The 18,969-nt window shown below is 37.5% G+C and overlaps 1 protein-coding gene across 2 annotated transcripts in view; it reads left to right on the top strand.

Moving 5' to 3' along the window:
* The first annotated feature begins 10,643 nt into the window (after positions 1–10,643).
* LOC127638402 (dual specificity tyrosine-phosphorylation-regulated kinase 4-like) overlaps positions 10,644–18,969 on the top strand; it is a 32,831-nt gene continuing 24,505 nt past the window's right edge. For both annotated transcript variants that reach the window (XM_052119914.1, XM_052119915.1), the window contains exon 1: positions 10,644–10,807. In XM_052119914.1, coding sequence (XP_051975874.1) covers positions 10,754–10,807 — 54 coding nt within the window. In that variant the 5' untranslated portion in view covers positions 10,644–10,753. The remainder of the gene's footprint in view (positions 10,808–18,969) is intronic.

The raw sequence follows: 18,969 nt of genomic DNA on the forward strand, positions 1-18,969 counted from the left end.
CAGTTCGTAATGTGAAAACTGGCACCAACAAGTAATCAATATAGGAAGACTAATGATTAAAGCTGCTATAGCGAGCAGCCCCCTCTGTTGGTCAAAATAAACAGCACATGTAGGCTTCAATATGGGCTTTCTTGCCATATATTTTCACTTGACTGTTTTGAAAGCGCTGTAAAAACGGGGACATTTCCGGGGACAGCTCCAGTCGGGTACAGACCATCAAAAACCGGTACTGTCCCCGGAAAACGTCAGGTCACCCTACCAAAAACTGAAATAATTTTCAACTATTGTACTGTGTCATTTCCACATTTCCAGTGCTGCACATCAAACATATCTGAAAAAAGTGCCAAATCATTGGCTTTCAATTTTTTCTTCCATACAATTAAGAGTTTAGTATTACGTTCTCTCACTAACATGTATTCATTTTTGGTAAATGTGTAATTTTAACACTGATAGTGGAGGTTTTTTGTGTGTCCCTTGATTTATTGTCCACCCTGTTATGTCATGATATAATTTCCTTTAATTGAACATATATGTTATGATATGAAATCACACACACTTTAGGTGGACATCAGCCATTCTGAGTTATTTAGAGTTTGTAACTCTTTTGGTTTTATTTCTGTTTTCCTTTATTTTGTGGTGTTAGTCATATGTGTACAAGTACAACATGTCCACCCTGTTATGGGAAGATATATTGGAAATTAATGTGATTTAAAAATGTCAATACATTAATGTTAGCAGAAATAGATTCGTCAATATATGTTTACAAATATATTCAGTAGATATCAATCACAGTCCATGTAGTGGCTTATTTATCTACTGAATGCCACCCTGTTGTTACCCACCCAGCTATTTTCCACCCTGACGCTGCCCATAGACATCTGGATTTTTTTAGTCATTTAGCTTTTTATGACTAATAAAATCTTTAACATATCCCTTTAATAATGAAACATAAAGACACTTGTAAAAGTATATTTTACCCAGCTTGCTGTATATCTTCCAGAACTGTTTACAACTAGTGCATTAACATGTATTATCATTTAAAACATTACCAATAACAATGATTATATTATAATTTAATGCATATAATTCTATATGTCATTTAGAAACAAAGAGCTGGAAGATTTTGTACATGTTGTATTGCATACAGAGCTTTTTTTAAAGCATTGTTTTTTCATATATACAGAAAAGCTGGAAGGAAGAAACTCATAAAGGAGAAGAGCATTACATTTCCTTTGTTAAAAAAGGTAGGTACACTTGTACTATAGGATGATTCGGATGATTCGATTCAAAATTAAACAGCACTATATGCACAAAAATAAACCTATTAATTGTTATTTTTATTTTTTTATAACATTTTTACACCTTATCATGGCTCTAATTAAAAAAAAGTTAACTCAGGTCATTGTGCATGTATGTGTATTTATACATGTATAAAAGGAACATACTATATCTCAAGGCTTTTGCATTCAATGCACCCAGTGCCCAGTTGAGAATGGCCCTTTCTCAATTACCTTTTTACCAGTCCACTCATTTGCACACAGTCCATCCTAGTATCCCAGGACTATGCCAGATACCACAACTCTGATGTAAGGGTAAATCTATGAAGTAATTACAGCATGATATCACAAAACTGTGTGCACTAAACCTCCATGTACATCTATTTTGAAAATATTGTCATAAATGTTTTTTTATGGATGATAGCTCTGTGAGATCTGTCCTGAGATCAGTGTGCTGTACCTATAAAATGGGAGAAATGTTGCCATTTTGTTTAACGTGACCTGTTTAGCAGCAGAAAGAATTGTGTACCCCTTTTTTTCCAGACACTACAACCTGCCTGTGTGTGTCTCAGTCTGCTCCCTAGTTTAGTAGTAAGTTCACTTCCCATAGATCCATTTCTAGGGATGTCGTATTGTCATAATCGTTCCATTGCATGTGCATTGATTCACGTCATAGGGAAATATAGGGAGTGGAATGAGGCAAAACTAATGTCTCGAGTGACTGTTGCTTTCTTTCCTTATAGAATAGACACTGGGTAAGAGGGATCAGGCAATGAATTGCTTGAGATTTATTAGTCATGGATTTTTAATTTAGAGACAGTTTTTTTGGATAACATTTTTTAAACAAGTATTACATGCAGATATGCGTCTTTGCTTTTCATCTAGACAAGATCCTTGCAGGCAGCGCATCACTTACGTCAGTCGGTTAGAAGAACTAGAACATTTGTTTTTGAAGATCTCACTTCAATCAGAGTGAGAGGCAGAAAAGACCTTGAGGCAACTGACTCTCTGAGAGCACTCACTTCTCCTCAACATGTCAGGCTGCCATGGAAACAGTTGGAACTTTTGAATGGGGGACTGGCGCTTATTTCATTTCTTTTAGTTGAGGTGTTTTGTTCCCACTATTCATTTGACTGTTGGAGAGAGTCACTGAATGTGCCACATCTGAAAATTGCCCTGTGCTATCATTAGCTCCAGTTTGTGTGAGGAACATACCGTTCATCTCACTTACTGTTATGTATTTTCTAATTTAAGATGGCGAGATTTATGTCAAGCTATGAATAAAAGGCTGTGTCTTGTTAACTAGTTAGTCTTTGTGTGTTTATAGCCCTTATGTTCTCCTTATCTTTGTCGGTTATTCTGTGATGGTTGTGGAGTAACAAGACAAGAGAAAGCAGATCTACAGTAAGTGCAAGCATTTAATATAAACACTCTAAACTCAATTTCAAAATAAATGTCCATACGAAAGATCACCAATACATTACACTGTATACATTTTTATGTACACAACCCATTTATACTCTCTGAGAATAAGTATTGATATTAAGACAATGTTGTTTCTGAAATTAAATAATGATCTTTTATTTTTTTATTGTACTGAAGCCAACTCAGATATTAAAATTTCATATGGAAATTTAAGTACTTTAAAAAATATTAAGTTTTCTACCAAAATATTAGAGAAATATTTGTGAATTTGTAATATTTATATATTAATATGTGTATAGCATTTTTGTATAGCATTAGCATGATCCAAAGCAACATTTACAGGAAATAGTGCCAATCAACCACTGAGCAAGCTAAGAATAATAGTGGCAATAAAAAAATCCAATACAATAAGTCGGTTTATTACTTTCTGCTATCAAAGCAACTGCAAGCGTTTTTCTCTCTTCCAAATACATGTTGAAATGTTTATTGTGCACACCTCCCGCTTTTTTATGTGGCAAATTTGTAAAATAACCCCGTTGTGACGCTTTCTGCGACTCTTTTCATGTGGGGCAATGTGACGCTTGACGCTGGCGTTGAATGGAGCGCTGACGCCTCGACTCAACTCATGTGAAATTATTATTATATGCCTATTATTGTGGTCTTTTCTGATAAAAGTCAATCACCAGTTTAAATTAGCTACTGTAGGAAAATTATACCATAGATCTTTGTGTTTATAATTCTTATACTGAAGTCAGTAGATTAGTAGTAATGCAAGTTTTTATAAAGGAGAAGGTAAGGACGTTATTGAAACTCACAATTATTGGATGAAAAGTAATGCTCAGACTGAAGTAAGACTATAGATCTGCTTTGTTCTTTAAATGCTTAAACACTATAAAGTCTCTTGGTAGATTTCGGTCATGAATGACTCAAAATGATTCACTGACTCACATATAGCATATAAGACGCTCATTTGTCACCACCTACTGACATTTCCAGAAGGGGTCACTGAACTGATCAGTTAATAAAATTTAACAAATTTGTGAATCAGAAGCAAGCCTCACCAAAATACTCTTTATTTTGCAGCTAATTCTGCACAATTGTAAACTTGAATAAACTTGAATCACTAAAATAGCTGGAATTGGTGCTTTCAGCTTATTCTTTTAAAAACTATTTTGTGGACCAGTGATTGTCTTACCCTTTTCGCCCCTCATGAGTTTGTATCCCTGTAATTTGTTGTTGTATTGCATGAACAAATCTACAAATTAGAAAAGGAGCAAATTTGTTGTTTTTTTCATTACCCATTTAGCGCTCTTGCCACCTGTGACCTCACAGCGTAGCTTACCTATATGATTTGTTTATTTTATTTTATTTTTTTTGTATAAAAAAATACAAATTAAACTATAGCCACATTTCAAACAATACAGGTAAACTCCCTGCTAAGATGGACAGAAATATGGCCAAGTTCTTGAAAAGGAAAAATATTGACGATGGTTAGCCTATGTGGTATAGTGGTGTGCCGGAGAATGTTTTAGTTGTAAAAAGTATACCATGGCAGAAAAACATTTGGGACACACTGCTTTAGAGACTGTTGTACTTGAAAATCCCAGGAGATCAGCAGTTACAGAAATACTCAAACCAGCCCATGTGGCACCAACAATCATGCCACAGTCGATGTACCTAATTACAGTTTTTTACCTCAGGCCACCCACCTCATGAACAGTTAAAACTGACCCCAAATACTTTCCTTTTTGTCAACATAAACATGTACAACATTTAATCCATCCATTCCTACTTATATCTATATTTCATATATATTTTTAACATATCCTACCTCTTCTTCAGTACATTACATAACCTGCACATGTGATTTCGTAAAATCGTTTAATTTCTCTAAAATTTTATGCAGAGCCCCTATAATCCCCTTGCGGCCCCCTGCGGGTCCCCTGGGGTTTATTGCAGGGAGGTCGCTGATATCTCATAGGAGTCTCATTCACTTTGGTGTTTGACAAACTATGTGTTGGCAGGCCCTAAGCCTAACTGAGGGGACCTCCTACAGCTTTGATGATATGGCCATTATCGAGATGAACTCCTCACCCGATAATGTTTCTTATGGGAGCTTGCCCCACTCCTGATGGTATCAGATACTCCAAATTAAACTCAGCAATTTAGCCGTGCCTTACCTCGGCTGTGTTACAGTACTGATTCTATGTCAGAGAGCAGCGGGTTTCACCCTACTCACGTTATTTACATGACAAGGCCAGCTAATGTTTACACACATACTAGCAGTCTGTTCTGTTCACTATATAACTGGCTGCATGAAACAGAATTGTAGAAAAATTATTGTTTGTAATAAGTTTGTAGATATGTTTTCCACACACAGCTACCGCCCCTTCCGCCCTGTCCCTCATTTGTCATTGCTCACACAAACTACACTGTAAAATTTTGTGATTAGTATTTTAGTCTTGTTTTCCAGTAACAAGATTAATTTACTTGAGAAGCCAGTTTGCATAAGATAAAAGACTTATTTCTTAAATTATGGTTATTTTTCTTACCCCATTGGTAAATTTGTAACAAAATTGTGTTAGATTTATGTTTAAAAACTATTTGACAATGGGATGTTTAGATATTTTTACTATAAAAACCCACACAAACACATCCCATTGGTTGAGCCATGATGGACCACTCGAACAAGCAGAGCAATATTTTAAAAGTACCACAGAGCCACAGTGTTTAAGAAGTAGGATAAAGTATTAAAACTGAAAAAATACATCTTTGTCTTATCAACGTGAATGTAAATTAAGGATGCTTAAAACATAATTTATACATAATAATTTCCAACAACAGTTATACAAGGCACCATTTTCTAATTATATGAGGCCAACAGATGAGAGCACCATCATAATCACAATAACTATCCTGCTATTATTATTGACAGGCAGTTTGTGAATGAATGTTGTCATTGGCACTCACCGGTGCCCTCTGGAACATCCCCAAACATGTGAACTGCTTGCCAGCTCACATGATCGACTGGACTGCCATCCTGTCTTCCCCTTTGTCCACCTGTCTACGGTTACATGGTGTTTTAGCATATGAAGGGTTGCAACAATACAACAAGGAGGGTTGCCCTGTCTGTGACCAGCATCTTTTATGTATTCTATTGTTTAATTTGGCTAACTCAAGCCCCACTTCCTTGCCTAAGAGAGGACAGCTCTGTGGATAGCTGGGTGCCCCCCTCACCCTAATGAGGCATAATTGGATTTGGAGGGGATTTAGGGTTTACATGGGGCTATATCATTGTAAACAGTAAACTTCACTACTGTTGACACACTCAGATTCACAAATTGTATGGAGTAGATAAGAATTATTGAGCAGTTTAAAAGGAAAGTACACCAAAATGAAAATCCAGTCCTAATTTATTACCATCTTGTTCCAAAACCCATAACTTAAGACATTCTTTTTTCAATGGAACACAAAAGATGTTAGGCAGAATGTTAGCCTCAGTCACCATTCACTTTCAGTGCAACTTCATTAGCAAACAGTGCAAGTGAAAGCCAGGGGTGGAAATAGTATTGAAAAATCATACTCAAGTAGAAGTACTGATACTTCCCAAAAATGTACTGTGTGTAGAGTAAAAGTAGCTGTCCTAAAAACTACTCAAGTAAGAGTAAAAGTGTTGCTCATTTAAAAGTACTCATGAGTAGTGAGTATTGAGTACTGAGTTGCAAAACCTATACCCCATTATAATGAACACTGTATGCCAACTTTTAAAATATAAAATATATCACTTACGTATCACACTTGCGTATGATAAACGCTGCATGAATCCAAAAAATGAAAGGGAGACATGATAACAGAAATTAAAAGATTAAAATATTATTTTAAATACACTGATCACCACTTTAAATCGTAACGTATGAAACATCCATCCATCCATCTTCAACCGCTTATCAGAAGTCGGGTCGCGGGGGCAGCTGCTCCAGCAGGGGGCCCCAAACTTCCCTATCCCGAGCCACATTAACCAGCTCTGACTGGGGGTCGTATGAAACAATTACATTAAAATCAGTTTAACATAAAACATGTTCAAACAATGCAAGGAATGCAAAAAATGCTAGATAAGCAGGATCACTTTATGTGCTTTTTGGAGCGTAAACATTTTGGAACCCCTTCACTTACATTGAATGGACCTACAGAGGTTATATATTCTTCTAAAAATCTTAATTTGTGTTCTGAAGAAAAACGTCATAGACAGATGGTATGAAGTGGAGTAAATGAGAAAATCTTCATTTTTGTGTGAATTATTTCTTAGCACATGGGGGGCACATTGTCCTCCATTTGAGATACAATGTTCCACATTGATTTAATTATTGTATCTTTTAAGCCCGGCAATAGTTGTATTCTCATTCTAATGCATGATGCACAATTTTCTGAAGTTTGTGACTGGTGTAATGTTCTGCTGAAGGATTGCTCTGCAAAAGGTTGATACATTTCTAATAAAGGCTAATCATAATTATAAATTATTTTATCATCTCTACCTTCCTGGTAATTTATTATACCAATTAACAAAATCTCTACATCAGGTGTCAGTATTATTAAAAAACTATATATATTATATAAAAAATGTATTATTATTACAAATGTCATATTCAATACATTATTACTTTTAAAGCTACTCCATTTGTTCAGCCAAAAGTAGTGAGTGGTTTTCTTGTTTCCATGTTATTGAACAATCCTGAGTAATTGACTAAATTTTCATTTTGGGAAGAACTAGCTCTTTAACAACATAGCATGCGTGGAAAGTTCTTACATAAGAGGCTGTTACCAGTTCTGGAGATGCCTCATCTAATCCATCACACTATTATTATCAGAGGTGTTTGTTTATAAACAAATATTGGATGTAGAGTTACATCATCAAACTAATGGAATAGCTTTTTCTGCTACAATGAAGAAGGAGCCGTTGACATGCTAACAAAAATGAATACAATTGAGTGATTAATCGCTTGTTGATTAAGTCCAGAGATGTGTCAGTATGATTATGTTTCTAAGGCCTCGTTGAGGTGCCACTTTCCAGGGGTGTGCGTTGCTACAGTATGTGATGTACCACTGGGATATTACAGACCTTGAACTGACAGGCATGGGTGTTTGAAAGGGGATCTCACTTAATTGAATGGCATGCTGTGCGGAAAGTTATGTCATCATCTAGTGTGATGGTTGAATTGTTTTTTAAAAAGGATCCATTATTATGTCTGGTCACTCTTGTGTAATATAGGTGCAGTAGACTTTTTATGTTTTAAGCATTTCCTTTCAATGAGGTAATGACAGTAGACGTGGTTTCAAAAGAATATGGTGATGTTTAGTACTATTGCTGTAAGGAGTATTGCTAGTAATTATATTCTGAATGAAATTAATATCCTTTATTTCTTCCGTGTAATGTAAAAAGTGAATTTGAAAAAAGTCTTCACAGAGTTTATTTGCCATATAATGCAAAGCAATGCAATGAATAGTGACTCTGGTCTGTCAAGCTCGAAAAATGTATACGTCTCGTGCACTATATTCCAAGCCATATGATCACTTTGTGTGATGAACGGAACAAAATTTAAGCGGTTATTCACTATCAAATCAAATCATTAATAAACTCTGTAAATCAAAAAAGCCGGCTATATCAATAGCATTAAACTTCACCACATGATGTTTTGACGTTTGGTCACGAGAGTATTATTATTATTTTATGTGAGTATGCATAAAGAATTACATTTTGTTTAAGCTTCAGAACTTGTTGAATATAGTGCATGGATGGTATAGATAACTTTAAATGTGGTTTCATGGTGTTTCTTTGTTCTTGGGCGGCTGTGGCTCATGGGGCAGCTGTGGCTCAGGTGGTAGAGCAGGTTGGCCACTAATCGAAGGTGCCGTACACATGCCGAAGTGTCGCTGGGCAAGACACTGAACCCCAAGTTGCTCCCTATGACAGGTTAGCGCCTTGCATGTGTATGAATGTGTGTGTGAATGGGTGAATGAGAAACAGTGTAAAGTGCTTTGAATACCTATAAGGTTAAAAAGGCGCTATATAAGTGCAGACCATTTACCATTTTCTTTTTTAAGCTTGACATGCCGGAATCACTATTTATAGAGTCTGTTTAGTGGAGATTATATTTAAACGAATGGGAGAAATTGGAGTGTCCAACTGTCAAAGAATGTAGAAAAGAAGTCCCGCCTTACAGGTAAAAGTGCCAATTACCTTTTAGATACAGACATCGCCTGTTAATCAGCTTGAGAACATGCATGTGCATTAGCTAGACAAGCCAGGAAAATTTCGTTTTTTTAGCTTACATTTACATTTATGCATTTGGCAGACGCTTTTATCCAAAGCGACTTACAGTGCAATTATTACAGGGACAATCCCCCTGGAACAACCTGGAGTTAAGTGCCTTGCTCAAGGACACAATGGTGGTGGCCGTGGGGTTAGAACCAGCAACCATCTGATTAACAGGTGATTAACAGCCCTGTGCTTTAGCCACTACGCCGCCACCACCACTCTCAGCTTAGTCTGAGGTGTAGAAGCACATTTTATGATTCCAGTGTTGTCATATTTTACCAATAATTTTAAGGATTTTCTTTGATTGTAATCTTGACCAACCATTTTGGAGATTTTCCATTCAAGTATATAGGAGCTGCCCAGATATACAGTATGTATGAAACTTGTTTACATAGAAAATAGCTGCCCGGAAGCGATCCAAATACAGCCGCCAAGTGGACTGACTTGATAAAAGACTTTGCTATTTACTTGGATTATAGAGCAAATAAACCCTGTGAAGACTTTTAAAAATGATAAGATAATAATTTTCCAGATGTGGGAATAGATTGGAATTCATTGGCTAATGAAAATCAGGACTAGGCCTATACGCTGACTGTTTCAGTAGATTCCTTTTTGTGTCTGTTACAAAGGGAGATCACCTTGCTTTCTGGTTAATGCTGACATGTGGGTTACTGTGTTTGTGTGTGGCCTACGTTGTCACAGTCTGTCTCCCTCATGTTTCCTAGGTCTCTTAATTTGAAGTGTTTCCCCCGGACTACGTTACCCAGTATGCACTGCCCTCATCATTGCCATCTGTTCCTTATTGTTCTCACCTGTTTTCCATTCCCTCATTAGCTTTTGTTTTTTATTAATACCCTTTCGTTTTGCATTCCTTTGTCAGTTCCCGTTTGTTTCACTGTCATCAGTTTTATTAAAGCCTGCAAATAGATCCCACATCTCCTATCTTATCTCAGCAACTACTTGTGACATAAGTACTGTATATGGTTGTGTTAAAGATGCACAGACAGTGACATAACACTTCTCATCTTACCTGTGACAGTGCTTAGGAAACAGATAGCCTAGTTCTTGGCCTCAAACTCGCATGCCATCACAGATGTGTATGACTTTTTTAGAAGTTTTTTAGAAAAATATCTCCGCTATGTTGGTCCTTTCAATGCAAGTGAATGTTGGCTAGATCTTTGAAGATCCAAAAAGCATATAAAAGCATCATAAATATTATTCATAAGACTCCAGTGGTTGAATCCATGCTTTCAGAAGCAATATGATAGGTGTGGTGTGTTATTTGAATTTCCTGTATACGTATGTAAAGAGTTAGGGAATAGGGTTTTATTCTAGAATAAAAATTGTAAAAGTTATTCATGCAGCACTCTAAAACTTAGTATTTCTGCATCCCCCAAAAGGAAAAGGTTTGCAATAAAGTTTCACCCCTGAACAGAAATTATGCAATGTGTTTCTAAAGGGTAACATAAGGCTATATAATTGAACCTGGTGGCTGGCATAAGATAAGTGTGGTGGCATCGCACCTGCTTCCATCACTCAATGCCTTATCGTCTGATTCCCTGTCGGTGCCAAAAATGTCAGCACTAGCAGCCAGGTTCACTGGCTGGAACTCCGTAGCTCCCAGACAGTGACACAGCAGCTCACACTGTAGCTGCCTTACTTAATAGGACTGGATTTTTTTTTTTCTTTTTGCTCCTTGGATTCATGCGAATGCTCTTCAGGGTTACCTGATGCGAAAATGGGTCCAAGGGCAGAATCAGACAAAAGGGAGGAAGAGAATAGAGGAAAGGAGGTAAGATCTCCTCTCTGAAGATCAGACTTATATAGTGGTGTTGGATGGTGATTATCTGTATAGACTTCCAAATTTCCAACTTTGACACTTTCTGTGTCAATATATTTTGATATCTGTGTGAACTTGAAGGGAACTGACTTCATGCATCCACTAAAATTTGCCTTGGGACCAGTTGGTTGAAAGTTGTTTAAAAAATGGTTATGTATTGTAGCTCTAGTATCATAAGGACTAGTATCATTTGTTGCAGATGCCACTTGATTTGATATGTTGGTATCTAATGCCATTAAATTCACAGACTTTTAAAAGTGGCCAAATACTATGTTACCATACATTGTAATTTCTCTTAGATATTAGCCTTTCATTTGTTAATGAAAATCTAAGGTGCTTGTAATTCAGTTTAAGATGACATTCACATGTAGGTCATGTGTTGCTATTCTTTTAACTAAAACAAGCTTGTTGTTTCTAGGGTTTGAGGTTTCATCCTTCACCCAAGCAACCAGATAGCACTGAAGCACTAGTCTCTTGAGCTTAGTCCTCTGGTGCTCATAATCCCTTAAGACAACAATTTTTAGGGGGCCTGGGTAGCTCAGCGTGCAAAGTGACACCAGCCAGGTCTCCTAAGCAACCAAATTGTCACATGGGGTAACCTCCTCGTTCTCGCTAAAATGTGGTTCGCTCTCGGTGGGGCACGTGGTAAGTTGTGCGTGGATGCTGCGGAGAGTAGCAGGAAGCCTCCACATGCGCTATGTCTCTGCGGTAACATGCTCAACAAGTCACGTGATAAGATGCGTGGATTGATGGTCTCAGACACGGAGGCAACTGAGACTCATCCTCCGCCACCCGGATTGAGGCAAGTCACTATGCTACCACGAGGCATTGGTAATTCCAAATTGGGTAGAAAAAATGGGGATAAAATAAAAAAAGACAATTGAAATTACAGTGGAAAGGCGAGGGTGAAAGAGAATGGAGGTTACGGTGAAAGAAAACCAAAGGTGGAGTATGGTTTAATGTTGATGGGAGAGTCATGTTGAATTGAACAAAGTAGTGATCAGAGACATATAAAGGTGTAACAAACATATTTGAGTTGGTACAGTTACGTGTAAAAATGAGGTCCAGCTGGTTGCCTGATCTGTGAGTTGCTGTGGTGTGTAGTCTTTCCAAGTCAGATGAGGCCAGAAGAGTATTCAGTTCAGTGGCCTGGGGCTTGTCTTGGTGAAGGTTGAAATTGCCAAGAACCACAAGTGGCCTACCATCCTCTGGCAAAGAGGACAGCAGGACATCCAACTCCTCAAGAATGTTTGTCAGCTGACCTGGAGGGAGATAGATGACAACAACATGTATTTTTGTGGGTTGGATTGTAGTAATGGCATGGAATTCAAAAGATGTATTGTTACATAGTGAAGACTGTGGTGAAAAAGTCAGTCGTTATGAATGAGCAAACCTGTTCCCTCACCCCTACCGGTATGTCGAGGTGTGTGAGAGAAGGCGAAGTTGTTGGAGAGAGCAGTAGGTGTTGCTGTATCCTCTGGACGTATCCATGTCTCTGTCAGTGCTAGGATGCTGAGGGTGGACTGTGTGGCAAAGGCTGGAATTAAGTCAGCTTTGATCACAGCTGACTGGCAGTTCCAGAGTCTCACTGAGAAGGAGAGCAGGTGCTGAAGTGCAAAGTGGCCGTAGGTTGTGTGGGTTGCATTTGGTCTTGCACCTATATCATGTAAACAGTCTGTAACAGCTAACAGGGATGTGCTTGAAGGCATGTGTTATTCATGAAGTAGACATGCTAGTATGTAGAAGGAAAATAAGTGAAGAGATAAAAGCAAAAGATACTTAAGTGTAATGGTGAGTATCATCTTGTCTGTGTCCTTGCTCGGTGGACTCGCACAGGAAGACTCGCTGGTCTTTACACAAAAAGGTCTTCACTCGAGGGCTACCACTTCCACTGCCGCATCTGCGTCTGCATTCAGTGAAATATATATACAATTTTAATGAGCTGTTCAGTGGAAAAAAGCAGGACACACCTTTATGTTTCTTAGCACAACAAAGCTAGTCACGTGGTCAACCATAACTAAGGGTCAAGCGAGGTGACAAGTGCGGGAACAAACGCGACTTCCACACACCGCAAATAAATTATGCTGCACTTTAGCAATAAATAATACTCTAAAACAGGAGAAGCATTGTTTAGACACTAAAAAAACAATGATAGTTTTACACACATTGGATAACCAACTCTAAATCTAGCGGTGAATACTCTGGGACAAGGCAAAACAATATAGCACACACACAACAACACAGGTTTTAGTGACGCGATATCAAGACAGTAAACAAATAGCACAAATCTAGCAATGAATACCACTCTGTAACAAAGTAAAACAATGAAATAAACACACTTACATACAACTGCAGACTCTTGTAGATAGAGTGCTTCTATGTTACTGATCTTGAGTAATCTAATCTAATGGAATACATTACAAATGACATTTTACAGCATGTATTCTGTAATCTGTAGTGGAATACATTTCAAAAGTAACTGTCCCAAACCTGGGTTAGCCCATGTGAGGCCTGGCCCAGACAGCTGAACTTGATTGAAAACATTACTCATGCAGTTCATGGTGGCATTAGTGTATTGTCAGTCTGTGTCTCTCGTCTATCTACCCACTCACTGAACTCCACTGCAGAATACTGTATCTCTAGAATCATTAATGTATGATTCATGAGAGAGGGGGCGTACTGAGAATTTAGAGCAGGAAGTGCTATTCAAAAATATTACATTTATATTTCATTTATTATTTCTCAATAAAAAGAACTATGTGAGTAGGTGACATGAAAAACTTGCAGTGTGACATTCTATACGCCATCTACAAAATGTTTTTTACCAATTATTTGAATAATTATGCATGCAGGCTTTCAGACCTCATATTAATTGAGAAACTACATGGAATATTTGTACATTTGTCACACCACAGGAATGCTTAAAATGAACTTGTGAAGACAAAAAAAGTTATTAAAAATGTTGAATTTTAAACTAATATCTTGATGAACCTCAAGGAAATATTATACGTCAACTATTGATATTTTGCTGGCTATTTCAAAAGTCTTAAATAATATCTGTGTTCTATATCCCGAAAGTGCTTATGAAGCCCAAACATACAGCTCACAAATATACTGCAGCAAACAGCATTCTGCATTTAGGAACTAGATAACTACATTGTGTTTAAGTTTTTGAAACTTCTGAATACATAATATTTAAGAGTTTAACAAAATAATTTGAGTTTTCAAGCATACTGCAAACAGATTACAGCAAGATTGACCCATGTACACTCGGTAGCACTTTATTAGGAATATCTGTAAACCTACTTATTCATGTGATTATCTAATCAGCCAATGGTGTGGCTGAGTGCAATGCATAAAATCATGCAGATACAGGTCAGGAGCTTCAGTTAATTTTCACATCAACCATCAGAATGGGGATAAAATTTTATCTCAGTGATTTCGACCATGGCATGATTGTTGGTGCCAGACGGGCTGGTTTGAGTATTTCTGTTACTGCTGATCTCCTGGGATTTTCACATACAATAGTCTATAGAGTTTTTTTTCGGAATGGTGACAAAAACAAAAACATCCATTGAGCGGCAGTTCTGCGGACAGAAAAGCCTTGTTGATGAGAGAGGTCAACGGAGAATGGCTGGACTGGTTCGAGTCGACAGAAAGGTTACGGTAACTCAGATAACCTCTCTGTACAATTGTAGTGAGTAGAGTAGCATTGCAGAATGAACAACACGCTGAACCATGAGGCAGATGGGCTACAACAGCAGAAGACCATGTCAGGCACTTTATTAGGACCATAGGGTTTCGAAAAAAATGTTCAGTGAGTGTATATGATATAGTAACAACAACCGTAATGTACTCTGTAACTTGTGGATTATCCACATAGCCACAACACTGTTACACTTGCATTTGGACGACTGTGTTCTTACGTGAGTAATGTATACTCCCCTCTACAGATGCTAATTTGCATATTTGCCAGCCAGGTCATTACAAGTCCATCTGTTCCATTCATAAGGGGATACCAGTATTGGTAGCATTAGCATTAGAGTAGACCAGTTGGAAGCCGCAAGTGATAAATTAGAGCCTCTTTGAGGAAGTTTAGCTAGACATTCATTCTGTTACAATTGTAAGTTCAATCTCTTAGACAAGTAATTGCACACCTCTCCTCAATAAGCAACTCTATTTGAGGTATAATTTGCCAGTAGCATGTAACATGAGTTAGGTGCCAAAGTTTAATGCATGAGCATTAGGGGTTTGTTCGGAACCCTAACCCAAAGGATGAGCAATAGTAATAGTAATGCTTGGCTTAGCAAGTACCACCTCTAATAATTGCTCAACTGTTTTAACATCAATTCTGTTCACTTTTACTCAAGAAATTGCTTCAGAGTTCTTTTACAAGTCTTTTTAGAACAAGAGCTTGCAACTGAATTGCATAATTATCTGAGAGATATATGGGGGTTTTTATGTACTTTGAAACTTTTTAAACATATTTTTGATATAACCGATGTTTGCTCTATATATTAAAATTATTTTAGCCATGTGATGTCATAGGTTGATTCTCATGAAACCACTGAAAAAAATGTCCTGGGCCTGTTTTACTTCCAAATCAAAAGAAACAAATACGAAATTCTGATTTGTACATAGAAAATGTATCCTATTTTACCCCCTAATTCACATTACCGCAATGCGAAAACAGATGGTCGTTATGATATTGTCATTACCGCAATGTAAAAAAAACATATATATATATTTATTTTATTTTTTTATTGTGAAGTATTTATACATCATAGTAGTACGTCCTTGGTTCTATCTAATATTTTCACTAAATTTAATTGACAAAAATCATTGTACAACAGCGTCTTGTTAACTGTAATAGAGTAAAAAGAATATTGTGTTATGGTAATGTAATCCATCATTGTAAACAATGGAAATAGTAAAAGTAAAATGTCTGGACTGCCAAGGGACTTGGGTGGTAAAATGCACTTATATTGTATGTCCTGAAATTAATATTTTACAATGCAAAAACTCTTAATGGCCCTAAATGTAGTAGGTTCTATTTTCTTTATTCAAGATATAATTTTAGATTTTTGTATTGTCTTGAGGTTAAATATGACAGGTTTTGTGAGAATCACCCTATAATACATCATAGCACATCCTCCTCACTTTGAAAACCCCAGTGGCCATGTGCTTATGGCAACACTTCTGTTACATAATTATAACTTGACGTGTTAAGTTGCCTACGGTCCTCCAAATGTCAGTTATTTTGTAAACACATCATGTTTGTAAACACATTTCAATTCTTAACTGATGCTCAGATGCAATTTGTCCTCTCTTAAGTGGCATTGAGAGATGTAGGTTTACACTTTAGACCTCACTTGTCCATTTACCCAGCCCCCATGGGTGCAACAGTCAGAAATATAACCAAGAGGCAAAAGGGTTAGAGATAACTATTAAGGACAGAGCTAGTTTTCTTACTCTACCTGTAGTGTATGCCTGGAGAGTGTAAGTGCTGCAGTAGAGACCAAAGCTTATGTGTGCATTCCGGTGGATAAGATTTCTTCTCTGCACTTGACTGATGTTTGTCAGCATCCCGGGGGAATCTGTGCGACTGAGGGGAGTAAGTATCTCTGGGTCTGTGTCCAGGATACGGCCTCAGGGATGGAGGAGGAACCAGAAGACCCAAGCGAATTTGCTTGTGCTGCCCATGAGTGGAGCTCCACTATCAGGGATCAGTCCCCTGATGTCCTCTGATGCTTCTCATAAAAGAAGAGGAAGATGGTGCTGAGAGACCCCACTGTTCAGAATCCGGCTCAGGATAGCTCCCTTGTGGAGTCTTCTCCACACGACACTAAGTTCTCTATGTGCACACACGTTTCTACCCATTTATACCCACCTGCATTACACATTTCCTCGAGCAGAGATGTGGAGATCGCACATGAGATGGACTCAGATCTAAGATAGACGTGAGTGAGACCTCATCTTTCTGGTCTTCTTTTTCATAACTGAATACAAGCAGATGTTTGAATTAGGCTAAAATGAGGAATCCCATCGTGAGGCTCAGCCTGGACCTCCTCAGTCACTAGATCCAGAGATTTCATGGCCCTCCTTGGCACAGCTGTATACAAGTTGAAGTTTGAATATGCCTAAAAGGAGGGATCAATCATGTAAATCAGTCTAGAACATGGACCTGTAAATCTTTGAAGAAGAAACAGAGTTGTACCAATCTGAGGTGGTTCCTGGTTTTAATTCAGGGTTGCTTACCTGCTGGTGGACATGTGTGGTGGGACTGAGGCCTGTGGTAACCGGAGAATGTGGAGACCTTGCAATGGGTGGAGAAGGGACCACACCACCCTGCTGTGGCTTTGAGATCCTCCAGAATTGCTGGGGCACCAAACGAAGTCACAGGAAAAGGAAGGTTCAACCTGAGGTAAAGTTTAGCATTCTGCCAACAAAATGTGCTGTCTCCTTAAAATGTCCAACCCCAAGATTAGTGCTAATGAATGGCACTCTGTTTGCATGCTTTTTCTAAGTAAAAATGCTTATTTGGCTCAAGTAGGCCTAAACTAAACTTAATTTTTTTAAGCAACATTACTAGAACAAGTAAACTTAACTCATCTGTAACTAAAGTATCCTTGTTTTTATTTAATTATTTAAATTGAGTTAGCACATCTTATACAGTATATAGAAAATTATGACTGGAATCTTGTTTAGCCATATCGCACATTGGATTCTCAGTATGTCCATAAATCTGCACTTTTAAATTTAACAGGCTCCAGGTTTACCAGAGGTAACACTAATCACTCTATTGTGACTTCACACAAATCACAACTATCAACAAGCTACAAAAAAACAACACCAGTAGTTATAAGAATTAAAGCTATATACATTTTTAAATAATAATTATTATTAGTTTTCTACATACATTCCCCTAGTTTGACCAAAGATATATAATTTATTAAAGTGTAAGGACTTATGGGTATTCCACACAGCCATAATTTTGTACTTGATAATTTTGAGTAAGTAGTACCCAAAGCCAAAGTTTAAAGAACGTATATAGTTGAGTTATGATTCCAAAATTTGACATTTCAAATACTGTTTAATTAGGTGTAACGAGGACTCAGGCAAGTTGGGATCCATCTGCGGTTGTTTATTTATAAGCAAAACACAAGTCGTACAGGCAAAGTCGTGGGCAGGCAAACAGAGAATATAGCAGGCAGGCAATCGAGTAACTGGAACAGGCAGAGGTCTGGGCAGGCAGCAAACAAACGTAGTACGGAACAGGCAAGAGGTAAACAAGGCAGGCAGCAAACTGACAGGGTCTAAGTAACAGGCTGGATCGGTACACAGAATAACTAGTAAGGGAGTCAGAGAATAACTTGCTTGGTAATGTCGCCGGGGCAAACAAGACTTCGCAAATAAGGACTAAACAGGCACGGTTAAATAGGGTAGGGTAACACAAAACAGCTGGGGATTAATCAGACCTAGGTATGCGGGCAGAAGGGAAATGTAGTTTAAGTGATCAGAATTCGGGTGAAATCGATCTCTGACGACTGAGGGAGGAGGCGCCTTCACCGGCGTTCGTGACATTAGGACCACTACAATGTTTTTATTAAGGGATAGTTCACTCAAAAATGAAAATTCTCTCATAATTTACTCACCCTCATGCCATTCCAGATGTGACCCATATAATGATTAATCCATATTCAGTTCATTTTGATTTCTTTGAATATTTTTAACTTCACTGTTGACCCATTTAAAAAAAAAAACATATCAGATTTAAGCCACCACCATTTATGCCTGTGTGCATTAATTAAATCCACTAAATAACATAGTCATTTGGCCGATATGTCCTGTGAAGTGACAAAATGTACTCCATCTAAAATATTTTAAACAGCATTTTGGCATTCTTTTTTTACAATTATGCAAGCAGCTTTACAACCTCATATGAAGTGAGAAACTAAATAGAATATTTACTCTTTTAAAAATTCATTTATCACTACAATTATCCCATAAATGTGATTTATTAATGTCCTTTAAGAATTAGTGACCAGTTTCAGCATCTAAAATATTCACTTTCCCTTATATATTTATATAAATTTAACCTAAAATCTTGATGT

Source organism: Xyrauchen texanus, chromosome 46, assembly GCF_025860055.1.
Source record: "Xyrauchen texanus isolate HMW12.3.18 chromosome 46, RBS_HiC_50CHRs, whole genome shotgun sequence".
Lineage (NCBI taxonomy): Eukaryota > Metazoa > Chordata > Actinopteri > Cypriniformes > Catostomidae > Xyrauchen > Xyrauchen texanus.